Here is a 27,401-nt window from a genome sequence, read left to right as displayed (position 1 = left end):
CACGGACCATTGTACAAAACACCCACCACGGGAGACACCACCCCAGATAGTCAACACACATTCCCTCATTTAGTCTTCTTCAAACCTTACCAACTACCAGTGGTGTCCCAGAAATATTGGGTGACTTGGCCCAGGTCTGTAGCAACTTTAAAAGAGTCAGGACATCAAGCTACCTCAGTCTGGCCCCCCAAACAGCAGCATTTCTCATACTTTGTCTTCACGTCAATGGAGGAACGGTCGAGAGCACTGGGGATGTTTAACCAAGAGGTCAACACACATGGGGGTGTCATTATTCATGCAAATATCCAATGGGCTACGAGGTAGAAGAGAGAACTCACTGATTTTTTGTGGCTCCGAGAGCCAGAAACAGTGCCAACTATGTAAGTTACAGTAAGGTTAAGTTCTGCTCAATATAATCAAAATGGTAGAAGGCAGAGTGGGTGTTCAAGGAGATGGTGATGGGGTGCGCCTTTTGAGGGATGTGGGAGAATGAGAAAATCCTGATTCAGAGCAATTGAAGACCCTACAACTGTGAAACCACTCCTTGCTTTCTGCTCACCCCATTTCCTGAAGTTACAATTCTTGCAAGGGGTACCCAAGACTCTGGGTCAACTCCAGATGGTAAATCGATTTAAAAAACCAAATAAGTAAAGATAACACATTGGTTGTTAAAAAAAAAAACAAAACCCAAAAACCCACAAAAATGAGACCGTTTATTGATAATATAGACACACCACAGGGACGTTTTGCAAACTTTCATGCAACTCTGAGCATTTTAGGCTGCCTCAGACTTCTCTAGACTTTTAAATTTCATTTTATCATTTAAGAAGTACTCCATGCCTACCCAGTTGAGACTATACTGCTTGTTTGAAAAAAAATGTACTGATTTCAATATTCTGCCTCATACTCTACGTGAATTGCCAAAGAGAAGGACCCAGATGGGGCTGAGATGGGCAGAGGAGGTGGGGTGAAGGTGACAAGAGGGCGGGGTGGGAGTGTCTAGTTTGTGTCCTGTCTGGGAGGCATCTCATGAGCTTCCTTCTGTCTCCCTCTGCCCTCTGCCCTCTGCCCCTGGGTCCATGACCCCACATGTGCGCTGAAGTAGTGATGTGGTACTATTTCTCCTGTGGCAGGAGTCCATCTTGTCCTTCACCACGAGGAGACACCTGTAAGTGTCCATGCTCCCATGTTTGGGACTGGGATCAAACTAACTTGGCCTTGGAACTCAAGACCCCCTTCTTTCTTGTCTGCAGCATATGGCAAACTATGCAGATATTTCCATGGCGGATACTTTTAAGTGCTATGCAGGTATGCTGTGGCCAAAGTTCCATTCGCAGGTGAGGAAACTAAGACCTTTAGAGTTCAATGTCTCGCCAATAACTGGCCATGTGAGGACTCGAAAGCTGACCCTCCCGACTCCTAGCCTGGCTCCTTGCACTACCCCATACATCTCCTTCACAGGCTGCTTAGTGGCATGGTTGACGGAGGAGGAAGCTGAGCTAGGGAAAGGCAGGGCTCTTGCTTCAGGATTTCTGTGCCTCTGTGACCCAGCTCTGATCACAGCTGGAGGGCTGGCCTCTGGTGCCCTGTATTCAAGTCACCAGTCTTGATTCTCCTTTCTGATTTGTCCACCCTCTCCCCTCCCGGAGTATATTCCAGCCTCGAGAGCTCTTCCTGGTCAGTGACAAGCAGGTGGCAGGTGCTGGGCCTGTAAGAGCTTGTAGAGTCAGGGCTGGAGTCAATGTCACATATAAGTAGAAGTTGTGGGAAAGCAGAAATTGTGAGTACGGAGAGGGCCCCACGCTACAGTGAGAGCAGGACAGATGTCCAGAGCCGCAGAGACAAGAGAGAGAAACTAGTCACCATGGCTACCTCGGTTCTTGAGGGCACCTCAGTGCTCAACTCCAGTTCCACAAAGGATTTTGCCTCAGGCAATAGGGAGCCACAGAAGTTTCAAGGGAATGGTAGAATTTCATGTAATCATTTTGTTCAGTGTTCTGCCTCTCCTACCATCTCACCCATTGCCCTTGCTGATAACCCATACCTCCAGTGGTCAGATTCATCAGGAAGTCAGTGGGTTTGGGAATGACCTCAGTGCCTTCAGCTTGGGAAATCCAGATTTCGTCTGGACTCACCATCTATCCAAAGCACAGTGTGGAATTCTTTCATTCAGAAACTGAGATGACAGTTAACCAATTAGGCCTTCCCTGCTCCCTTCTATATTCTTGAACAACTTGCACCACAGCAGGCCAGCTTGGCTGGTTACCATGGACACCACCGTTGCTATAATTGGAGCCCGCTGGGCAGCAGCTAACAGCAGATTTTACCAGTTTCTTGTCTTCTAGTGAAGGCAGAGCCAATGGGAATGCAGCTCTCCTCATCAACACAAAGAGTTTAGTGTGTAGGGTAGGGTGGTGGTGGAAAGAGAAGAACAATTACTCCTATAAAATGTCACAAACCAATGTCCTTGCTGAAACAAGGAATAAATTTTGACCAGTAGAACTGCGGCCATTATATTTCCTGTAGTCATGAATATTTCGGAGTGGGATCATAATCAATGTTAGGGCTGAGTTTTCCCTAAGATCTCAGCTTTTCTCTGTTGTCTTAGTATCTAGTAACGGCCAACATTTACAGAGCACTTACTGTATGTACATTGCATACATTCTTCCATTTAATCCAGACAACTAGTCTATGAAGAAAGTTCTCTCACTATTCCCATTTTATAGACGAGAGCATGTAGGCTCAAAGTGGTAAGGTCTCTTGCTAAGAGCACGCAAAAAGTGAGCCTCTAAAACTCATGTCCCAACTTGATTCTTCCAAGTAGGTGGGAAGTTTGAAAATACTTTTGAAAAAATACCTGTGGGAGGTTTTTAAAGGTCCTAGGCCCCAAACTTAATTTTTGTCAGTGACTGTATTGGCAAGGCCACAGCCTTGTCCCACAGGAGACAGCCCTGCCCCTGTTACCGGAAGTTCTGGGCCTGGGCTCTTCTAAAGTCTCTAGCCTGACACCCTGGGGAAATTGCTTAAGCTTACTGAATTACAGTCTATAAAGTGGAGTGCTAATCCCCACTCTGCTTACATCACAGGGATGTTATGCCTCAATCTAAGTAAAAGGGAAAGTGTTTTGCAAACTGTATAAAACCATAGATGGGATTCTTCAACTCAAGCCAACATTTTTTGAGCACTTAGCCTGGGTTGGGAAGTGTGCTAGGTGCCAGGGTTATAAATAAAAATTAATAATTTTTATGCGCGGGGCGCCTGCGTGGCTCAGTCGGTTGGGCGTCCGACTTCAGCCCAGGTCATGATCTCACACTCCGTGAGTTCGAGCCCTGCGTCGGGCTCTGTGCTGACAGCTCAGAGCCTGGAGCCTGCTTCAGATTCTGTGTCTCCCCCTCTCTCTGCCCCTCCCGTCCTCATGCTCTCTCTCTGTCTCAAAAATCAATAAAAACATTAAAAACATTAAAAAAATTAATAATATAGGATTGTTTGTTCACTCAACAACTGGGTATGGAGCTGAGTTCCCATGGACCAGGTACTGTGCTAAGCATCGGGAATGCATCTATGTCTGAATCAGGGCCGGGTTCTAGGCTCCCAGAACTGCTCATGATGTGCAGAGGAGATGTTCAAAACGTTTAACAATGTTCCATGGGTGCTGTTAGAAGAACTCCGGGTGCTATGGGGGCATCTAGCAGGGAGTCCTAACTTGATCTAGGAGTCCAGGCCTCCCCGAGGAAGTGATATTTAAGTGTCCTCTGGGAGCACAGAGACTAAGCGGGGACTGGGTATATAAACCAATAAATACAGAGCTATGATACATGGACACAGAAGGTAGAGAGGCAAGTCTTGCCACACCTGTATTAATCATACACACACACACACACACACACACACACACACACACACACTAATCTGGTTAATCTGGCAAGTAAAATATAAGCTGTACACCGTAGTCTCCTAATTCAGACCATATTAACTTAGAGTATCTCATTGCCAGATCTTGATGACTTGTATATAAAATGAAGGGAAAGAGTCACTTTCACTTTTTAACCATGAAGCTTTTCATACGTAGAACACAAGAGACCGAGAAAGACTTGTAAGCAATCCCTGTCCCATCCCGCAACCCCCAGCCCTGAGAATCCGGGAGGTTGTTTACAGTTAGAAACTGAGGCTACTTGACGGTTGGCGAGGTAGCCCTGGAGCGCAGCCAGAAGAGTTGTCCTAATCTTATCTTCTCCGCTAACTTGTAGAAATGGTCTTAGACAGGTCCCTCCCTCCTCAAGCCTCAGTTTTCCCACCTGTACATAGAGGAAGTTGGGAAAGTCCTTTTGAGCTAGTTTTATGCGTTTATGAAAAGGACTTTTTGCCCTATCTCCCCAGGCTAATGTGGGTCCCTTGTTAGCACTTATCATTGTCTGTACTTCTTTTTCTTAAAAAAAGAAAAAATCTGTTTATCTATTTCTGTAAGTATTTGCCCTCTCCTGAAGACCTGACCTTCAGAAGAACAGAGACTCTGCTGTTTGCGACTGTACTCATATGTTTTAGCCTGTACCTGGCACACAGTAGGAGCTCAATAAATATTTGTGGCCCCAATGTTCCCGACGAGCACTCATCCCTACCCCAGCCCTGCTGGCTTGATACCAAAAAGCATTGGTCTGACAGATGTGTAGAGCTTTTTGACATTACAAAGGGTCATTCCAGGGCCTTTGACATAATTACAAACACAAAGCTCTGTTACAACAAACACTCCTTTCCTTTCCAAGGCTGTGGAAGAAATGAAGCCAGAATCACAAGTTCAGTCAGAATGAAGTCAGTTGCCACCCATAGTGTGACAGTAGGGATTAGCAAACCCTATTATGGAATTTGTCTCCAAAGCCAAGAATTGTTAAACGTTGTGAAATCGGTACTGCTTAGAGTGATTTATGGAGGTGAACCACATTTGATTTCCTTGTGTCAATCCTTACTTTGACTGTACTCATTCATTTGTTCATTTGTTCGGATAGCACTTCTTTTTAGGCTTTACTGTGTGCCAACTTTGAGCAGAACATGGTGAGATGTGTGCCAAGAGCCCATGGCGGGAAGTGCATCTACCCAAGAACTGCAAGGCTCATCTAAGATGTTAGTATCTGGGAACCCATTTGACTAAGGTCTGTCTCTTGCTGGGGTGCCTGGGTGGCTCAGTGGGTTAAGCATCCAATTTCAGCTCAGATCATGATCTCATAGTTTGTGAGTTCAAGCCCTGCGTTGGGCTCTGTGCTGACAGCTCAGAGCCTGGAGCCTGCTTTGGATTCTGTGTCTCCCCTCTCTGTCTGCCCCTCCCCTGCTCATGATCTGTCTCTGTCTCTTCTCTAAAAAAATAAATAAACATTAAAAAAAATTTTTTTAAAAAGTCTCTTGCTACTAAACAGTAAGCCTCAGGGAAACAGGGACTATTTTTTTTTTTTTTGTCTTGCTCAATATTGAACAGTACTTGGTACACAGTAGGAACTCAGTATATAGTTGCAGAATGAGGGAAACAGTATCATCTAAAAGAGATTCAAAAAGTGCTATGGGGATTGGAAGGTAGAGCTTAGTCTCAGCTAGGGAAATTATATGATCAAAACTGAGTGCTTAGTGCTTAGTGCTTCCTGCAGCTGTTCTCAGCCCTATTTGACAATGGGGAAACTGCCACAGAGAGAGAAAATGATTTGTCTGGGGTCACACCGTGTTATGGGCTGAATTTTGTCCTCCTCCCATTCATATGTTGAAGTCTTATCACCTAGTACCTCAGAATGTGACAGTATCTGGAAGGAGCGTCTTTAAAGAGGCAAATAATTTAAAAATGCAGTCATAGGGGTGGGTCTTAATCTATATGACTAGTGCCCTTAAAGAAGAGGGGATTAGGACACAGACACCTATGAAGGGAAGAACCTTGTGGAAGACACAGGGAGAAGATGGTTATCCATAGGCCAAGGAGAGAGGCCTCAGAAGAATCAACCCTGTTAGTATAACACCATGATCTGCTGTCCTCTAGAACTGTGAGAAAATAAACTTCTGTTGTTTAAGCCCCTCAGTGTGTGGTACTTGGGTATGGCAGCCCTAAGTGAACTAATATGCTCAATAAGTGATGGCAGAGTTAGGATGAGAAGTCAGGTCTGCTGAATCTCTCTCTTAAGCTCTCTACACGGCCCCACTCGGCTGGTCCAGTCAGTGCTCCCCAACACCTGCTCCTGGTGAGGGCGAGAATGATGATGCTAACAGCTAACCCATATATAGTGCTTATCATGTACCAGGCACCCTTCTACGTACTTTACATACATTGGTTCATCTAATTCTCTCAACATGCTTGGGAAGTAAGTACTATGATTGTTCCATTTTTACACATGACGAAACCGAAGAACAAATTGAGCAAACAGATTGAGCAACTCGCCCAAAACGCCCCAAAGCAGCCAGCTACTCTGTGCTCCAGGGGCTGAGAGCCGCTCCAGGGCCTGCTCCTACCCTCCTGCTGTTCTACCGTGGTTTGTCTACATACCAAAGTAGTTTTTAAACATGCGAGGTAATGGTGGCACTTCGGGCCTCACTGGGTTTGCTTTTATATAGCCATCCGTTGTGGCCATACTTACCCCGATCTGAAGCGGTTCAAAGGAGGCATAAAACAAATGAGCGGAGGGGAACTGGAGTCTTGCTAAAGAGTAGAGTGTTAGGATTTGTTCGTTCCAGAATCTTCCCATGTGTTAGGATATCAATCAGAAGCACTGAAGGAACGGATTTCAAGCATCCTGCAAGTTCGAAAACATCTTCTAATTCAGTTCTTGAAAGTGAAACAACCAAACGACTCCAGTCAAAGTTGCTTTGCAGTAAGAGACCTGGGTTTAAGTCCTCTCTTGACCACTAACCAGCTGTGTGACTTGGGTTTATATGCTTAGTTGGAGCTTCAGTTTTCTCTTTTGGGAGATGGGGGAACTAACACTCCTTTCGTGGATTAGACATAATATATACAAAAACACTGCCACGGGTGCCAGTACATAGTAAGTGATCAATAAACACTGCTCTTATTAGCTAAGCAAAATGACCACACCCAAAGACTTTCTCCTCCATGAAGCCTTTCCCGATGTCTCATCCTAGCCTGTCCAAATTAATTGCTCACAGCTCTGGCTCTCCCAGGAAGTTGCTTACACTTCTATTGCCCTTCATTGTATCATAGAAGTTGATGACACGCCAATCATTCTGTCCATCCACTCAGTAAAATTATACTAATCATTTTCCGCATCCCAGTGCTGTGCTGGGCACTGGGAGTTCAGGGATGGGTGCCTGGACACTCGCTTTTGCCCCTATCCAGCCCTGTTTTAGCTCTTGTTACCACATCCTTGCAGACTCCTTCAAAAAACTGAGGCTGTTAGTTTAGGCTGGGGAAAGGTGGATGGAAAGAGAGATATGTGCTAGCTATCTGCAAAATCCCAAAGGACATCCCTCTGTGGAGGAGATATTACCAGAAGACAGATGTAGTTCCAGAGAACAGAATGGGCTAGTGGGGGACATTTCAGGAGATAACAGGAGGGCATTCCAAGAGAAAAAGATTTTTGTCAATTTTGCTTATAGCTCAAAGAGTTTGGGCTTTGGGGCAACTCTGGGCTATTGAGACCCTGTACTCAATAGGCAGGGTCGTAATAATAATAATGACAACAACAAAGATTAAAGGGTTTTTTTTTATACAATTACATTGTATTATAGTATTTATTATAGGAACCCCCATCACTTTGTTGGGTTTCTAGACACTTCTTTTATCATTAAAACTATTTTTACAGAATAACGTTTTCAGTTCCTTTCCAGTTTAATTTATAAAGGTCTCAATCTGGTTCAGTTTGGCAACAGATATATTAAAGAATAATTACAAAGGCTGTGTTAAGTGCTGGGCTAGAAGACTCCAGTGTTTTCTGGGGTCTGAGGTAAGAGAACCCCAATGCCCCGGTGGAGCTACCAAAGGGTGGGAACCAAGCCTTATCCTAGCTTCATAACTGTCCTTCAAGCTGAACAGAGTTTAGATGCCAGCTTCTTCAATGCAGTCCACAAAAGGGCATGGAGAACGCGGGGTGGGGGGTGGAGGGCTCTTGCCCCATCTTCCCCCAGTCTGGGCAGTGAAACTCACATATTTTCTGTTTTGTATAAAAAAAAAAAACAAAACAACAGAGGCCCAGATGGTGGAAGTGACTTACTCAAGATCAAAAAGTGGAGAGTGGCAAATGTTTTAATAGTTAACACTTACTGATTCTTTATTATATGTCAAACATTGGCTAAGGGGCTTTGTAGTTTTCTCTCATTTAATCCTCTGACAAGCTGTCAAGTAGTTACCCTTATTTTTCCCCATTTCACAGATGAGGAAATGAGGTAAAATAAGACATTTTCACAAGGTTATCTAGCTATTAAGTAGCCAAGTCTGCATTTGCTCTCAATAGGTGGTGGGTTGACTTTGGAATAACAGCCTGATCCTGGACGTGTGTTGGGGGGGGCAGGATGAGGCGCGAGGGACAGGTGGACGCCTACCTGGGCGTGCACTGCACAATCTTGGCCTGGGGCTGGAAGCACAAGGAGGGGGCGGGTTAGGGGTGGGGCCTCCGAATCGCGGTTCTCCACTAGCTTCCCCGGCAGAGGAAAAGTCCCGCCCCCCCACTTAAGAAAGGGCAGGGATTGGCTCTTCCGAGGGAGATTGGCAGCACAAAGCACGAAGGGGGCCGCGGCGGAGGCGGGGCCGCAAGCAGGAAGTGGGAGTGAAGGTGGCTCGAGGGGGTGGCCCGCGAGCTGCTACCACCGCTTCGCCTGGTCGCGGCCGCCAGGGGCGAGATGGAGGGCCCGGGGCTGGGCTCGCAGGTGAGTGCGACCGGACGCTGGCGGTCTTGGGGCCGGGAGAGCGGCGGCGGCCATGGGGAGAGGGAAGGGCGTAGGTGTGAGGCGGCTCCTAACAGGGGCCTCCGGGGGCGGAGGGGCCTGGGCCGGGGAGGAGGAAGCCTGGAGACGCCGAGAATGATGCCGGGAATTCTCTCGGAGGCGACCGGAAAGAAAAGGCGAGGACACACGGGTGAGTGTCCTCCCGGCCCTCCAGCCCGCACGGTGGGCCAGGATGCCCCCCGGGACCGGTACCCCCGTGCCCGGCAGGGACCTCAGGGGCCTGGGAGTGGAGTGTGGCCGTTCCTGGGAGAGGTGTCGGGTGGCACACCTGAGTTGGACCAGCCTGTCTTGACCTTGGCCTGGAATCCGTGCGGTTCTCTTGATCTCTTTTTTCCGTGGAGTTGCCTGGGCACCTGCCTTCGCCCCACCCAGCCCTGTTCTAGCTTTTGTTCCCACATCCTTGCTGACTCTTTCAAAGAACTGAGGCTGTTGGCTTCTGCTGGGGGAAAGGTGGGTGGAAAGAGAGGTAGGTACCTGATAGCGATTTGCAGACCCCTCCCGTTCCCCCCCCCCCCCCCAAAAAAGAGGATGCTATTCTGTGGAGGAGAACCTACCAGAAGCCAGATGTAATTCCAGAGAACAGAACGGGCCAGTGGGGGACGTTACAGGAGATAACAGGAGGGCGTTCCGAGAGAACAAGATTTTTGTCCTTTTTGCTTATGGCCCTTTCCCAGTGCCTAAAGTGCCGACTGACATGTTGTAGCTGTTCACTTAATGTTGGATAAATGAAGAATATCCAGGTTCTGCCAACATTTAGTGAGTGCTTAGCATATACCAGAAGCTTTTATATGCATTATTTTATTCTGGAATTGAAGCATCGTGAAGAACATGATATTGTCTCCTTTTTTACTGAGGAGAAAACTGAAGCTGCCTCCAGTTGGAGTGAGCTACATAGCAGATTTTCGGCCCTTAATGGGACCCAAGCAGTTTGAGATGACTGGATTAGTCGGCCTCTGAAAAAAGAAGTGTTTACAGTCCTTTCAGTGTTTCTCATGCTTCCTCATTCCTGTCCTTCTTTAAGCAGCCTGATGTGGGTTTAAGAGAAAGAATAAAACATGTTTAAGAGAAAGGATAAAACAAGAGAATTTGTTAAGTTGTTCTTATCGTATTAGGTGTTCTTGCATTTTGACAGTGGGGAAAAAAAGGTTAGCAAGCCTGCTGGATTTTACAAAAGGGGGCAAGAGGGGGTATAGTTTCACCTGGAAGCTATGTCTTATTTTATTTCTCAGAGAATCTCAAGGAAAAGTTGAGAGAATTACCTGTCTTATCTTAATTACTGCCACTCATTGACAAAAGCCTTCAAGTGCTTAAAGTCCACTCCCTCGTGCTGAAGGGAAAGATAGCCCTGCCCCAGTTTCATGACAGGTGGAGAGAGAGAATGATTCAGAGGTTGAAATTAATGGGGCATGGTAGAGTGGTCATTGTTAATAATAATTGTTGTTGTTAATAATACCATAATAATAATAATAATAATAATAATAATAATAATTTTTCAGTAATAAAGATTTCACCTGTATATGGTGCTCTACAGTTTGCAAAATATTTCCCCATGCTTGATCACTCTGACCCTATGAGGTGGGGAGGGATTGTTATTCTAGTTTTAAAGATTAGAACTGATGCTCAAAATATCAGAGGCATTTGTGAAAAGTCAAATAGCTGCCAAGTGACAGAGTGAAGACTTCATTCTTTCTACTACGTGCCAGGCACTGGTATAGGTGCTGGAGATAAATCAGTGAACAAAACAGGCAGAAACATTCCTGTTCTTGTTGGGTTTGGTTCTGCTGATTCCAATTTCAGTGTTGTTAGGTTTTTTGTTTTTGTTTTTGCCAGAATTTGCTTATGCCATTTGGCCCCCAGTTTCCTCTCTGACCTCTTTTTCTTTTTTACTACTTTCTTGCTTGCTTAATCAACCCTAGCCACACTGGCCTCAAGACCTTTGTACTTTCTCTTCACTCTGGCTGGTGTACTCTTTCCTCCTATGCCCACATGGCTTATTCCCCCACCACTTTAAGGTTTTTGTCTTTTTTTTTTTTAATAAAGAGTGTGGCATTTTTTGAAAGTTTATTTATTTATTCTGAGAGAGAGAGCACAGCGGAGCCCGATGCATACTTTGTCTTGTTTGTTGTCTCTTTCCTTCCATTGAATGTAAGTTCTATGAGGGCAGTGATTTTTATCTGTTATGTTCGCTGCTGTGTGCCTAGCATCTAGAACAGTGCCTAGTATTGATGGGTACTCTGTAAACAAATGTCCAATGAATGAACTTAGAAGCAACTCTGTACTTCTGTTAATGTCATGAGAAGTTTTAATGGTTATCTATTAGGTTTCTCTTTGTTTTATTTGATAATCTGGCAGGAATAGTGATCCTCATCAGAGTTTGAATATGATTTTTTAGATCTTGGGTTTCTTTTCAATTAATGCCCAGTGTAACTTTAATAGTACTTATTTACTATTTAGAAAAAAAAAATATTATTCATGATATCTCCATGTGAAAAATATATGATCCCTTATATCTTATATCTTATATTGTTGTATCTTAAAATTGTTCTAGTTTTCTATTGCTATGTAACAAACCACCCTAAAACATAGTGGTGTAAAACAGCCCTTGTCATGCTCATGGACTGTGTGTCAGGAATTTGGACAGGGCATAGCAGAGATGGTTTGTTTCTGCTCTACTGCTAGAAAGCTTTTGCTAGAAAGACTCATAATCTGGAATACTTAGTAGCTGGGGTTAGTATCATCTGGTGGTGTCTTTACTCACATATCTGGCAGTTTATGTTGACTTTCAGCAGGAACACCTACATGTGGCCTGGGCTTCTGCACAGCATGGTGGCTGGGTTCTAAGAGTGAGCATCTCAAGAGACAGAGAGAGGAAGCTGACAGTTTCTAAGACCTGGGCCTGCAAACTGGTGAAGCATCAACTTTTGTGGTATTTGATTAGTGAGGCAGTCACAGAGCTGAGATTTGAGAGGAAGGGACACAGACCCTCTCCTCTTGATGGAGAGGTATCAAAGAATTTAGGGACTTTGTTGTAAAAATCACCACAGATGTATCCATATCTCTGTTACATAATTTTCATAATGTCTTGTTCTTCCCTGTGAGGGAGATTATTGAGCCAGCTACCTGTTTCTTGGTATCCTTTGTACTTTTTTAAAAAATTAAGTGTATTTATTTAATTTTAGAGAAACAGAGATAGCCCAAGTGGGAGAAGGGGGGGGGGGGAGAGAGAGAGAGAGAGAGAGAGAGAGAGAGAGAGAGAATCCCAGGTAGGCTCTTTGCTGCCAGTATATAGCCCTATGTGGGGCTTGAACGCGTGAAACCATGTTGATCATGACCTGAGCCAAAATCAAGAGTGGGATGCTTAACTGACTGAGCCACCCAGGTGCCCCATCCTTTTTACTTTTTTTGAATCTTGCCTGTTGTGTTCACTGCCATATCCGTGTGTCTAGAACAATGCCTGGCACATATAGGGCGTTCAGCAAACATCTGATGAGTAAATGAATGGATTGCAGCTGGAATTGTCTTATTCCCTAATTACCCAATACAGATCTTCCTCCAGTTACAAAGGGTTTACATCCAATAAACCCATCATAAGTTGAAAGTGCATTTATTACATCTAACCTACTGAACATCATAACTTCGCTTGACCCACCTAAATGTGTTCAGAACACTTCCATTAGCCTGCAGTCAGGCAAAATCATCTAACACAAAGCCTATTTTATAATAAAGTGTTGAATATGTCATGTAATTTATTGAATGCAGTATTGAAAGTTAAAAACAGAATGGTTATATTGGGTACACTACGGTTGAAAGCGTATCGGTTATTCACACTTGTGATCGCATGGCTGAGTGGGAGCCATGCCCAGCATCACAAGCATCCTACCATGTATCACTAGCCCTGGGAAAGATCAAAATTCAAAGTACAGTTCCTGCTGAATGCATATTATTTTCATATCATCATGAAGCTGAAAAATCCTAAGTTGAACAGTTGTAGGTTGGGGACCATCTGTATTGGGATTGGTACCTAGCAGGTGTTCTTTACATTTCTCTGAATGAATGGTTAATGAGAACTCTTATGAGTTTGCTGCCATCATGAGAATTTGCCTAGTCTCTTCTGTTACCTTAACATTGTAGGTAGCCAGATAGCAGTGGAGCTTTCACTGCTGTAAAGGGTGTTTGTTTATGTGAAAAGTCTTTGTCAGTGCACATTTCAGTAATGACTGTTGTAACAGCTCCTCTTAGATCCGTACGGCATGGATGTGGAAGAAACTTTATAGCTACGCTGATCAGTTCTTTGCCTTTTACAAATGTTAACACTGAAGCCAAAAATAACCAGCATTCACCAACATTCACCAACATGAAATCTGAGACTTTGGCCTTGTTCTCAAGGGGTTTACATTTCAACAAGGTAAAAATGAAATCAGAGAATATTTACACATTTTTTTTTTTTTTGATAACTAGAGGGTAATTTCTAAGAAGGATTTATTATCTTGCTTTAGTCTTGGTGATAGGAATGTATGGTTGCTTTCCGTAAACAGTTTTATGTGACTGCCCCCAAAGTTGACCTCCCCCAAAGCAGATCATTCCCTTTCTCAATGGAAGCTCTTGTAAAATTTTGGGGGTGTGTGATGTCCAAAGCAAAGGAGATCTTTAAGCTGCTTTGATCATGCATTCCTATCAGTAAAACAGTTTTGAGCTTGTACCCCCAGAGTAAAACCCTACCATAATGTGAAAAGCGGAATCCCACATTTTCATTTTTGTAAAACATCATGTGCTGTGAAATTAATGGAATGATAAATGAAGCCTGCACTGCACGCTGCACGGTCCACATCATCCAGGTACTAACTGCAGTTTGTTAGTCACTTGTTGGGAATTGATCACTCTAACTTACACATTGATGGCACAGTTCTGTGTTATGTGGTCGGTCAGCTGGGACTTAAAAAGTTCAGCTTCCCTCTGTTTGATGTACATGGGGGCTGGGGACAGGAACCCATTGCTGAATTCGTATCGTCACAGGGCATGCTATTATAAGATCTGACAGTATGTTTCTAAATTATATTCGTTGACTGACAGCTCTGTTATATACCTATGGTAAGGTTTTGAGCTAAAAATAATAAATATAAACCTGTTTCAAAGTAGTCCTTTTGATTAATTTTGATTTTTTTTTTTTTTTTGGTAGGGAGACTGGCTTTTTGTTAGATCAGATTAGATTGTCTTTGCTTTTACTTTAGGTTATACTGAAGGTACTATGAATAAAAGTATCAGCTCTGCTATTTTCTTGTTTGCTTGTACTTATGCTTATTATTACCCTACTTCACGGCTTCTTTGTAGGAATCAATTTAAGCCACTTGCTTATTTCCGGAGGAGTAAGTTAAAATGAGATAATGTAACTTGAAAATGAACTTAACCTGATAGATACTGCAGTATGCTGAAGGTCCCACTGTCAGCCCCTCCGGGTGGTGGAACTTCTACTCTGCCCCGCCCTGCCCCCCCCCCCCACCCCCCGTACTTTGTAAATAGGCTGTAAAAGAGTGACTGGCTTGACATTTGAATCAAAAGAGGCTGGCAGTGCTAAAATTAGTAAAGCTTAAAGAACCGGATTTGTAAATTTTTGTGGTTTTCCCTTTTTAAAAAAAAAAAAAGATAAAAATCATTATAATAGAAGCTTTAACATGTTCTCCCATTACCCAGTGGGTCACTGCATATGTGGCCTTGATTGGCCTTGCCTGACTTTGGAGATCACTGACTTTGAAAACAGGCTTTGAATTTGAATTTATATGATCATTTTTTAGGTTTACTCTGACCTCGATTTTGGCAAAAAATGATGATGTGAACAGAAGGTAGCTTCTGTGCTTTAGGCTTTACCACCCATTTTTGCCACTTAATCACAATTTGCCTTGCATTATCACTTTACTCTGTTTGTCTCTATTAGACTCTATTAGACTAAACTCCTGGAGGATAGATACCCATGTCTTCTGTGCCCCTAGCATAATGCTTTGTATGCCATAAATACACAGTAATTAATTGTTGAAAAAAATAAATGCTCTTAATTGTGGATATTCTTTACATTGAAATGTGTAATCCTCCTCAACTTTCTACATGAAAAATGAAGCTGATGTTAAGGCATTAAGAGAAGCAAAAAAATTTGTATCTGTGGAATGAGTAAATTTCTGCATTGAAAAATCTGTGTCTAAACAAAAGGTTAATCTTCCTAACATACAAATGGGGAAAGATACACAATCCACTAGAAAAACAGTAGACTATGAAAAGGGAGTCCACAAAAGAAAAAATATGAAAGCCAATAAACATAACACAGATTCATTAGCAACTAGGGGCATACAAATGAAAAACAAGATGCTGTTTTTAGCTATTGGATTGGAAAGATAGTAAAATGATTGATAATGTTCAGTTATGGGGAGGTTTGTAGGGAAAAAAGAATACTCACATACTTGCTGCAGAGTGCAAAATGGGGAGAGTAGTTGCTCAGTATCTATTTATGTTTCAGCATATATTTTCTGGCCCAGCAGTCCTACTTTGGGAAATCAATGCTGTAAAATGTATAGGGTGTTTTTTGTAGGGTTCTTTATAGAAGTGAAGGCTGAAGTTAGTCTGCATCTGTGAATAGCACCGAGTTTAGGGGCGCCAACCCCCACACAGTAAAAAAAAATCCACGTGTAACTTTTGACTCCCTAAAAACTCAAGTACTAATAGCTTGCTTTTGAAGCCTTACTGATAAGATGAATAGTTGATTAACACATATTTTGTATGTTATATGTATTATATACTGTATTCTTACAATAAAGTAAGATAGAGAAAAAATGTTAATAAGTCATAAGGAAGAGAGAATACATTTCAGTAGTATACTGTGTTTATAAAAAAAAAAAAATCTGTGTGTAATTGGGCCTGTGTAGTTCAAACCCGAATTATTCAAGGGTCAGCTATATACATAATGAGGAAGGATACACCAAACTGCTAATAATATTTTTTAGGGGGCTGCAAGATTAGAGGGAAAATAGTCCAGATTGTTTACCCTTTGTTCACTTTTATATTGCTAGATTTTTTAGATGAATATGAATCATTTTGTAATTTAAAAAATTAATGTTGATGTAAAAAGTAGACTGACTACTCTGTCAGCTTTAACTACATCTGCTATTTACTGACACACTAATAATTCTGAGCATAGTTCAACTCTTTCCTCAACAGCTTGTCTTCCAATTGGATATCATTACAATTGCTGTGATATGATGAAAAGAATCCTAAAGTGATGTTCTTATTTATGTTTTGATCTCACTACCTATATGTTTATTTTTAGCTGTGTATGAGTATGCTTGTGTGTAGAGTGTCAGGTAGTGAGGCTGAATCCACCCGCTAAAGCAGAAGTTACCTATTGAAAGAGCATTTGTGGCTGTGGTTCTGGGTAAGGTGGAATACGTGCGCTCCGCCCTGCCAATCCCACTGAACCCACCAGGCACAATGTAAGTAGCAGCCGTTTAAGGATTCGGAAAAGTAAATTGTAACAGGTAGATTGCAGGGAAGGGTCAGAATTCAAAAAAATCACTGAACCAGGAGCGAATTTACATTTTTTTTTCCCATTGGGGGTTCCCTCCCCTGTTCCCCCCTCATGCTTGAACTTGAACCATGGAGATGAGCATCAGTGCAGACAGAATGCTCTGTGAGAAGCCTTCTAGTTCAGGTTCAAGGAGCAAGAAGAAGGTCTCTTGGCAGCACAAGCACCTGAAACTCTGTGGGAGGAAAACTTCCTCTTTGAACAGAGGAGTTGTGGTCCCAAGATAGCTCTTCTTAGAAGTGACACCAAAAGCATGGTACATGAAAGAAAAAAATTGATAAATGGGACTTCATCAAAATTAAAAGTTTTTGCTATATAAAAGATTTTTAACAAGTGGGAAAATAAACTACAGACTGGGAGAAAATATTTGCAAATCTCGTATCTAGCAAAGAACTTGTGTCTAGAATGTATAATGTGAAGAACTCTCAAAACTTAACAGTAAGAAGACAAACAGCCCAGTTAATAAATGGGTAAAAGACAATTCACCAAAGTAAGTAAACAGATGACAATAACCACATGAAAAGATACTCAACTTCAGCCATTAAGGGATATGCAAATTAAGACCATGACTATGTATTGCTACAGATCTATTACACTGACCATACCTGGCGCCCGTGGGCATGTAGAGCAGTGGGCACTCTCATACATTGTTAGTGGCAATGCAAAGTGGTATAGCCACTCTGAAAAATAATTTGATGATTTCTTATAAATTTAATGTATACTTACCAGATGGCCAAGCAGTCTCACTCTTAGAAGCAAAAACATATGTTCATACAAAAGCTTTGTTGGATGAATGGTTATAGCTGCTCTATTTATAACTGCCAAAAGCTGGAAACAGCTCACATGGGTTGTCTGAAAGGATAAACTGATATATTCATATAATGGAATACTATACAGCAAGGAAAGAACTGTTAATAACATAAAACCACTTGGATGAATGTTAAAACTATTATGTTAACTGAAAGAAGCCAGTCTCAGAAGATTATGTACTATATAATTCCATATGACATTCTGGGAAATATGAAACTAGTGATGAAGAACATATCAGTAATTGCCAGGAGTTGAGATGGAGGGGAGGGTATGACAACAAAGGAATATCCCAGTGGAGTTTCTTGAGGTGTTGGAACTGTGTTGTATCTTGATTTTGGTGGTGGGTTACACAACTCTATATACATAATGTGTTAAAATTCATAGAACTACATACCAAAAAGTCAATTTTATTGTAAGTTAACTTAAAAAAAGACAAGGCTGTTTCCTCTTTTAGTAAACCCATTGAGGGGTTATAGACTTAGTAAAACTATCATTTCTTAAACCTTTTTTGGAACTGTTGGAGAATTGACTTAGGCATATTATTTTAAATATCTTCAGTTTTTCTATTCCTAATGTGTATTTATCCCTTGAGAATAGTGGGGGGTTTTTTTGTTTTGTTTTTGTTTTTGGTGGGGGGCTGTTTGTAAACAGTGAAAAGTTCAGAGAGCTAGGTCTGATGAATAAGGTGGGTGAAGGCTGGATAACCTTATGGTAAAGCACAAGAAGGAATGATGAAATAATTAGCCAGTTTCAATTTCTAGGAATGGTTTGCTAGATACTTGATGTGAACCTCCCCCTTGAATGTAATTAAAAATGCTGGATATGATAGAAAATGATCTTAAGTATTTTATATTTCTGATGCTATTTAAATTTTATAAAGATTGCTTAGATCTCCTACGTATATGATCCTGTTGTCTGCAGATAAAGATAGACTTGTTTCTTTTCTAATCTGTATGCATTTTATTTCTTTTCCTTACTCTATTATTCTGTCTAGGACTTCAGTACAATGTTGATTAAAATTGGGGTGCCTGGCTGGCTCCGTTGGTGGAGCAAGCGACTCTTGATCTTGGGGTTGTGAGTTCAAGCCCCATGTTGGGCGTAGAGCCTAGTTAAAAAAAAAAAAAAAGAAGAAGAAGTGGTGATAGCAGACATCCTTGCTCTTTCAGTCTTCAGAGTTAAAGTATGCAGTCTTTTGCCACAAAGTGTGTGTTAGCTGTTGATTTCTCATCCTGTACCTCTTTATCGGGTTAAGGAAGTTCCGTTCTTCCCCTGCTGTGCCAGGAATTTTTATTCAAGAGTTTTTATCATGCATGGGTGTTGAATTTTGTCAACTGCTTTTTTTCTACTGAAATGAATGTATTTTTTTCCTTTATTCTGTTAATATGGTGAGTCACATTGATTTGTTTTAAAATGTTTAAGCTTGGCTATAATCTATATTATTCTTTTTACATATTACTGGGTACGCTTTGCTTAATGTCTTGTTTAAAGATCTTTGTATCTGTGCTTTTAAAGGATATTGGATCTGTAGTTATTTTTTGCTTTGTTTTTTATTTTATTTTGTTTTTTACTTATAACATCTCTTGATTTTAGTATCAGGGTAATGTTGCTTCCTAAAATGAGCTGGGAAGCATTCCCTATCATTTCTGAAGGAGTTGATATCATTTCTTCCGTAAGTATTTTGATAGAGTTCATCAGTTAAAAGTTATATAGATCTGGGGTTGGTAATTTTTTTTTTTTTTAAATGGGAAGATTGATTGATTTTTTAGGGAGCGAGAGAGAGCATGTGTGTCTGTGCACACAAGTGAGGAAGAGAGGCAGAAGGAGAGAGAGAGAGAGGGAGAGAGAGAGAATCTTAAGCAGGGTCTATGCTCAGGGTCGAGTCCGATAGGGGACTCGATCCCGTGACTCCAGGTCATGACCTGAGTCGAAATCAAGAGTTGGATGCTCAACCAACTGAGCTACCCAGGCACCCCTAATGGGAAGTTTTAAAATAATGAATTCAATTTTTTTAATAGCTAGAGTGCTACTCATTTCTTTTTAAGCCCATTTTGATAACTTGTGTCTTTTGAGGTATTTGCATTCCATCTAAGTTGTTGAATTTATTGACGTAAAGATGTTCTCATTATTGCCTTACTCCCTTTTTAATTTTTTTTAATGTGTACTTATTTTTGAGAGAGAGAGAGAGAGACAGAATGTGAATGGGGGAAGGGGCAGAGAGAGGCACAGAATTTGAAGCAGGCTCCAAGCTCCACGTTGTCAGCACAGAGCTGGACACGGGGCTCGAACTCACAAACTGAGATCGTGACCTGAGCCAAAGTTGAGCGCTTAACCAACTGAGCCCTGCCTTATTACCTTTTTAACGTTCATAGAATCTTGTATTGATGTCTCCTTTTTAAGCCTGTTTGTCATTGACATCTTCTTTTTTCTTGATCCATTTGACTAGAGGTTTATTAATTTTTATTAATTTATTCCTTTCAAAGAATGAGTTTTTTTCAGTGATTTTCTGCATTGTTTTCCATATTGTATGGGTTTCTTCTGCCTTTACTGTTTTCTTCATTCTGTCTACTTTGAGTTTAGTTTTCTGTCTCTAGATTCTTAAGGTGAAAACTTAGATGATTTATTTTAGACTCTTTTTGCCTGTTTGGCCTTTAAAGCTAAAAATTCACTCTGAACGCTGCTTAGGCTGCATGCCACGTATTTTGCTATGGTTTCTTTTCCATTCAGTTCAAAATATTTTCCACTTATTCTTTGTTTTCTTCTGTGACCTATAGGTTATTTAGAAATGTGTTGTTCAGTTTCCAAATATTTGAGAATTTTCCACATACCCTTTGGTTATTGATTTCTACTTTAATTCTGTTGTAGTGAGAGAACATACTCTGTATGCGTTCAGTCCTTTTGACTTTGTTGAGACATGTTTTATATTGTCTGTCTTGGTATTCTGTGTGCACTTGAAAAAAAAATCTGTTCTACTGTTGTTGGGTTGAGCTTTATGAAAATGTATTGGATCAAGTCGGTGGATAGTGTTAAGTCTTCTCTATCCTTTTCTCTATGCAACAGGATTTTCTGTTTACTCCTTCATAGTTATCGAAAGAAGTGTTGAAATATCCAAATGTAATTGTGAAAATTTCTATTTTTTCCAGTTCCATCAGTTTTTGCTTCATGAACTTTAAAGTTTTTTATAGGTGCGCACACATTTAGGATTGTTATGTCTTCTTGATGAATTGACTTCCTTCTTTAATATTATGAAATGTCCTCCTTATCTCTGGTAATATTTCTTGTGCTAATGTCTACTTTGTCTTATATAAATGTAGCAGCTACCTTCCTTACGCTTAATGTTTCTGCATAGCATGTCTTTTTCTGTTGTTTTGCTTTTAACCTGTGTATATTTTTATACTGAAAGTGGATTTCTTGTAGACAGCTTATAGTTGTAGTATTTAGTATTTTTGTTTGTCTTAAAATCCAATCTAACAATCTCTGTCATTTATTTATTTATTTATTTATTTATTTATTTATTTATTTATGACCATTTGCACTTAACATGATTATCAATATGGTGGTTAGGTATGAAAATATCATCTTGTATGTTTTTCCTCTCTGGTTCTGTATTCATTTTTTCTACTTTTCTTGCCTTTTTATTAAAAATATTAATTTGGTGTCTTTTATATATTTTATTTTATTTCTGCTCTTGGCTTATTACTTAGACCTCTTCATTTAAAGGTTGCTCTTGGGTTAGCATTATATGCTTTAAGTTATCACTACCTACCTGCAAATACTACTATAGTATCTCTTATAACTATTATAACATCTTTTAGAAGTATACTTATAAGGATACTTCCGTTTCTCTACTATCATCAAGAAATTAAAAAATGAGAAAAAATCTGTTATGTTTACCCACATAATTATCCATATTTACCCATGTGGTCTGGCATTCTGTTCTTTTGTATTGATTCAGATTGCCATCTGGTATTATTTTCATTTAAGCCTGAAGAACTTCTTTTATCATTTCTTGGAATATAAGTTTGCTGGCAATTTTCTCATTTTTGTTTGTCTGAAAAAGTATGTATTTCACCCCCATTTTTGAAGAATATTTTTGCTGTTGCTTCAGGTTTGTAATTCTTTCATTCGGCTCTTGAAAACTGTTGTGTTTGTGTTCTGGCTTGCATTTACTGATAAGAGGTCTGAATTTATTCGTATCTTTGATTTTGTTAACACAATGTATCTTTTATCCTTAGGCTGCCCTTGAGATTATCTCTTTAACATTGGTTTTTGGTGATTTGATTATGATATACCTTTGTGTATGGTTTTTTTTTTTTTTAGTGGTTATTCATTTTTTGAGACATAGAGCATGAGTGGGGGAGGGACAGAGATAGAGGGAGACACAGAATCCCATGCAGGCTCCAGGCTCTGCACTGACAGCACAGAGCCCGATGCGGGGCCCGAACTCACGGGCCATGAGATCTTGACCTGAGCCGAAGTCGGCCACTTAACCGACTGAGCCACCCAGGATCCCTGCTTTGTGTACAGTTTTGAGGTTTATCCTTCTTGGGTTTGTTGAGCTTTTAGAGTTGTGAGTTTATAATTTCACCAAATTTGGAAGGCTTTGGGGTATTTAGTCAAATATTTAAAAATATTTTCTCCTCCTCTCCTGAGACTCCAGTTATACCTATTCAAGAACTTGTTCTATTGGGAGGTTCGGGTGTATCCTTAGGGTGTTTGCTACAACTCCCCAAAGCAGAGAGCTGGTGACCTTCCTACTATGTCAGTAGCCGTAACCCTCCAGCTACTACAGGTCAGAAGGTCCATTGGTGCCTTTGTAGATGACTTTTGTTTAATGACAAAATCTATAATGGGGAATTTTCTGATGATCATCTCACTCAGTGAATAGGATTAAGATGAAAATCTTCCCTAGGATATACCTGGAAGACTCAAAGTAATTCTAATTTGATAATATAGATACACTGTTGATAGTAGCAGCTGGTTCATTATGTAATTGAATGTGACATTAATTCTCCTCCTATGCTTTGTCACATTTCTCTTATGCTTCAGTGCAGGAATCACAGCCATGGCCCCCACCCTCCAGGATTTGGTCGACATGGAGTCTGTGCATATGAAAGCAAAGAACTTGCCAAGGCGAGAGAAGCTCTTCCTCTTATAGAGGACTCTAGTAACTGTGACATTGTAAAAGCTACTCAGTAAGTCTCCCCAGTACTTCATCTGATCATTTCTGCATTCTGTGGAATCGTATTAATGTTTGTGCAGTTTGTGGCACCTTCCTCACCTCATACTCTAGCGGCTAGTATTTGTCCTATGGGCATCAGAGCACTTAATACAGTGCACCTTAGCAGTTTACTACCGGTCTCTGCCATTAGATCATGAGCAGCTTAGGAGCGAAAGCACGTCATTTTCATCCTTGTCACCCCAGTGCTTTTGCATACTTCTTGTGTTTGCTGCCAAATAAATGTTCGTTGAGTGAATTAATGATTATAAATGACAGTAAAACTAGACTCTGAGTTTGAAACAAATTAGAGTTTTTAAAAATGTGCTACAACCTAAATAAGTCAACGGGATAGAAAAATATCAGCTCGGACACTTAATGGATATTTTAAACGATTATTTATCAAGTACTTTCTTTCTTTTTTTAAAAATGTTTATTTATGTTGAGAGAGAGAGCGAGCGCAGCAGGAGGAGCGGGGGAAAGAGAGTCCCAAGCAGTCTCCGCACTGTCAGCGCAGACCCTGATGTGGGACTTGATCTCACGAAGCTGGAGATCATGACCTGAGCCGAAACCGAGAGTTGGATGCTTAATCAACTGAACCGCCCAGGCGCCCCTCAAATACTTTCTATGTACCCATTGTACTGGGTGCCCTGGAAAAATGTCAGTAAAATAGAAATAGGTATTCTGGCCACTTGAAACATATAGTGGGTTATTTGCTTGCACTGTAAATGAAAGTGTGTTTTGAAAGTTTCCCCTTGAGATCTCCATATGTGGGTATTTGTATTAAATCATTTCTAACATTTTCCCCCTCATGGATCTCACTAGTTATTAACATCCACCCCACCTCTTACCGTTGAACATGTTTCAAAATATTTTGTCTTTTAGATTACATTAATTAGGAATCATTTTCTTAGTGATCAAATGTAAATCTGCCCATCAGAGCTTCTAATCAGCATGTAAGGAACTAATGTTACCACACTAACTTGATATAATTTCTCTCAAAAGCAAAGATGTTTGGTGACTGATTAGTCTGTTAGGCCTTAACAAAAACTAATCTATTATTTATGTTAAAAAATAATCAACTTGTGGTGCCTGGGTAGCTCAGCTGGTTAAGCGTCTGACTTCAGCTCAGGTCATGATCTTGCAGTTCGTAAGTTTGAGCCCCACGTCGGGTTCTGCGCTGACAGCTCAGAGCCTGGAACCTGCTTTGGATTCTGTGTCTTCTCCCTCTCTCTGCCCCTCCCCTGCTTGTGCTCTGTCTCTCAACAATAAATAAATGTTAAAAAAAGAAATCAATAATTATTTGAGTATTCTAATTACTAATTCATATGAACTTGAAAAGCCCTTGGAACTGCTACTTTAGGTGAGTCTTTTTTGATATTACTTGTATTATTATGTTTATGTGAAGGTAAGAGTGTTCTTAAGGTAATTATTTGCTTTAATTAGCATAGAAGCATTTAAATGTTTCTCTGCTGCCAGTAGAGCTCTGTTATGATAAATAAAAGAAATTAGGCTATGTTCACAGAGAATTCCAGTAAAAACTCACGTTTTATATCTTTCCTAAAATTTACTTTAGGTCTTAGACCTCCTTAAGTGGTTGTGGGAATATCATTAGGTGGTGTTTGGAAAAGGCAAAGAGAGCTAGGATATGTATGTTCTCTAAATCACCAAAATCCTAATTAATGTGTACTCTTACTGTATTTCTCACATAAAGGGAGTATTTCTTTTTCAGTAAAATGTTAAAGTTGACCTTTAAAACATGGAGAATATAAATATACGTATCTTTATTCACAGTTCACTCTCTTATTACTATTTTCACTTAACATTGTCAATAAGTATCTCTACCTTTTAAAAAGTACCGTAAAGACAGCCTGATCAGCACACACATTTTGGTGAGGTATACGTTATTTAATTTAACATTGTGATTTTCACCCTTAAGGGCCTATTGAAACATTTGGCTCCCTCTAAATAGAAATAAGTATCGGGGCGCCTGGGTGGCTCAGTCAGTTAAGCATCCGCCTTGATTTCGGCTCAAGTCGTGATCTCACAGTTCGTAGGTTCGAGCCCCACGTTGGGCTCTGTGCTGACAGTATGGAGCCTGCTTGGGAGTCTCTCCTTCTCCTTCTCTTTCTGCTCCTTCCCAACTCGCACGCACGCATGTGTGCTCTTTCTCTCAAATAAACTTAAAAAAAAAAAAAAACACATAAAAAATAAGTCTCAAAGTGCTAAATGGTCTGTTGGGGACTTAATAGTTTCTATTAGAAAGAAATAAAGCTAATGAATGATTTAAAAAATTTTTGTAGTATTCAAAAGATATTTTTTATTCTGATAGTCACTTAAATAACCATCTTAAATATCCCTCAAGTCCATTCCTCCTTTTCCATTCTTACTGCCTCTCTTAGTTCAGGTTCTCATTACCTCCCACCTATTTTTATGTACAAGAGTCACGCTCTTCTGATTAGCCTCCATATCACCACAAATGGGATCTTTCTTAGAACTCAGAGTGGGTATGCTTTCCTTTTTAAAATCTTCAGCAGCTTCCCTTCGAACTGTCAAGTCTTAAGCTGCATAGCATGGCATAGAGGCCCATGCAGCCTTTGCTTGCCTCTTTTAGCCTGATCTCTTGCCACTCCCTTTTTTTATGCTTTTATGTTTCTGCTGTGCTAAATTGCTTATATTTCTCTGAACATCCATGCAGTTTCACGTCTCTGGTTTTTATACATGCTCTTTTCTCTGCCTGAAATGCCCTTCCTTCAGCCTGTAAAACAGCTTATATATCATGCTTTATCTCCTTCAGGAAGGGCTAATCATTCCTTTCTTTGCTATAATTACACCACGCCCACATCGTATTGTTGAATTTATCCCATTCCAAGTTTGCTGTTAGTCTGTCTCTCTTATTCAGGGATAGGATTGTAGTTAGGGACGAGCATCATACATTCCTGGCATATAGGAAGTGATAAAATGAAATTTATTGAGGGGAGGGCAAATGTGAATGTTGAAGTTTAGTTAAGAAAATCATGTTCAACTCCACGTGTATCTGTCTGATGAGTTAGTAAATAAAGTTTACTTTTTTATTGTTTGGCTTAAGAATACATCCTCTTTATTTTTATCCTTGTTAATTATTGTATCTGTGTTGGCTGAGAGATTAGATAAAGACATGGTAAACGGAATAAATTTTGGTATTTGAAATTATTTTAATGGTATCATTCTGCCTTTTTTTTCCCCCTCTTATTTCAGGTACGGGATTTTTGAACGTTGTAAAGAGTTGGTAGAAGCAGGATATGATGTCAGGCAACCAGACAAAGAAAATGTGTCGCTTCTTCATTGGGCTGCTATTAACAACAGGCTGGATCTTGTAAAGTAAGATGGGCTGTGTGTGTGTTATTAAGTATGTATTTTTTATTCTAGACCTCTTTTCAGTTGTCTTTTTCTTTCAGTACAAGTATGAATGCTGTACCATCTATAATCTTTTATTGTGAATGAATACCTGAAATTTTGTGCTGCATGCATCGGTTATTATCGTGTTGAAAAGGGCTTTATTGACCCATCTAGTTCAGGACTCTCACTGGCCCAAAAAGGAAAATTAAAGATAAAGCCATGGGACCCATTGTAAAGATAAAGTTCAGGCAATGAAATGGAATACTGTTGTTTTTGTTTTTTTCTTTTCTAAGTAGCCTCTAGGCCCCACGTGGGGCTTGAACTCACAACCCCAAGATCAAGAGTTGCATGCTTTACTGACTGAGCCAGCCAGGTGCCCTGAACATTTTTTGAAAAGGAAAAACGTAACATAAACTGTCTCAGGATAGAACAGAAAGTTTCGTCTAGTTTAGAAAAAACATGGAAATATTTTACTTTGTTAAAATCCCAGGAGGTATGGATGGGTAGGAGAATGATTTAACCATTTTTTAGATTAAATATAGAATACATTTTTAGGTAGACATGTTTGGATTGTATGAAATATTTCCCCTTCATAGAGCACTACTTCCCCATTGTGTGGTTTTTGTTTGTTTCTTTATTTTATACCTTAGCATGTAAATTAAATGTGTGTATGTGAATGTGTATGTATTTTGTATTATATATATTTAAAATCCTTGGGATTTAAGAAAATAAAAATGTACTAAAGTTTAAAATACACTTAAAAAACCACACTTTATAGTCACAGGCAAACACCTTTTCTGTGGAAATAAACTAGTATATTATTTAGATAATATGATGTATGAAGTACAACTTGAGCATAATGAGACCACTTCCTGTAAACCACAGAAGAATATAAGTCTCTTCATCTTATAGGTTCACTTGATACAGTGTATCACCTCTGCGACCCCAAAATAGGAAGCCAAATACTCAGAATATCTAACTTTTCTGAAAGGATTTTGAATTAAGTTTTTACTACTTACTTTTAGAATTCAATTCCACATAGTAATTCTACAAGTGACATTATTCCACCTTTCTTCTTGTGGGTTAAGTAGAATATCTGTGTGATCCTAAGTGTTTTGAATATAAACCATTTTAAGAGTGCTGGGTAATTAGAATATATGGTGAGAGTAGTTATCATGCGTTTGGTATGTAAGTTATGATGGAAAGCTTATGACAGCAGGAGTAATTACTGATATGCTAAGACTATTTCACCAGGGATCTGTTTGATGCCTTTGTGTGAATCTCAGACTTCTGTAGGTCTGAGTGTTTCGGGGGAGGGTCATTATTATAATTTCTGTTGTCCTATATTTATCACTAAGAAAAATTGATGTTTTCTTTCTCAGTATGTATTTTAAGTTTTAAATCTTATTTTCATTTATGTCTGCTTTTAATAGGTTTTATATTTCAAAAGGTGCTGTAGTAGATCAGTTGGGTGGAGATTTAAATTCGACACCTCTTCACTGGGCCATCAGG

General features: G+C 40.3%; 1 protein-coding gene across 6 annotated transcripts in view; it reads left to right on the top strand.

Annotated features, from left to right (window-relative positions):
* The first annotated feature begins 8,713 nt into the window (after window positions 1–8,713).
* ZDHHC13 (zinc finger DHHC-type palmitoyltransferase 13) overlaps window positions 8,714–27,401 on the top strand; it is a 59,398-nt gene continuing 40,710 nt past the window's right edge. For 2 of the 6 annotated variants that reach the window (XM_053203387.1, XM_053203386.1), the window contains exons 1-5: window positions 8,730–8,844; window positions 13,152–13,327; window positions 22,343–22,488; window positions 25,749–25,871; window positions 27,323–27,400. In XM_053203387.1, the coding sequence (XP_053059362.1) occupies window positions 13,277–13,327; window positions 22,343–22,488; window positions 25,749–25,871; window positions 27,323–27,400 (398 nt within the window). In that variant the 5' untranslated portion in view covers window positions 8,730–8,844; window positions 13,152–13,276. Of the gene's footprint in view, window positions 8,845–13,151; window positions 13,328–22,342; window positions 22,489–25,748; window positions 25,872–27,322; window position 27,401 lie in introns of all 6 variants that reach the window. The other 4 variants (XM_053203385.1, XM_053203389.1, XM_053203388.1 and 1 more) reach the window with 4 other exon arrangements.

The sequence above is a fragment of the Acinonyx jubatus genome, chromosome D1, assembly GCF_027475565.1.
Source record: "Acinonyx jubatus isolate Ajub_Pintada_27869175 chromosome D1, VMU_Ajub_asm_v1.0, whole genome shotgun sequence".
Taxonomy (NCBI): Eukaryota; Metazoa; Chordata; class Mammalia; order Carnivora; family Felidae; genus Acinonyx; species Acinonyx jubatus.
This window is presented reverse-complemented; position numbering and strand designations above follow the sequence as displayed.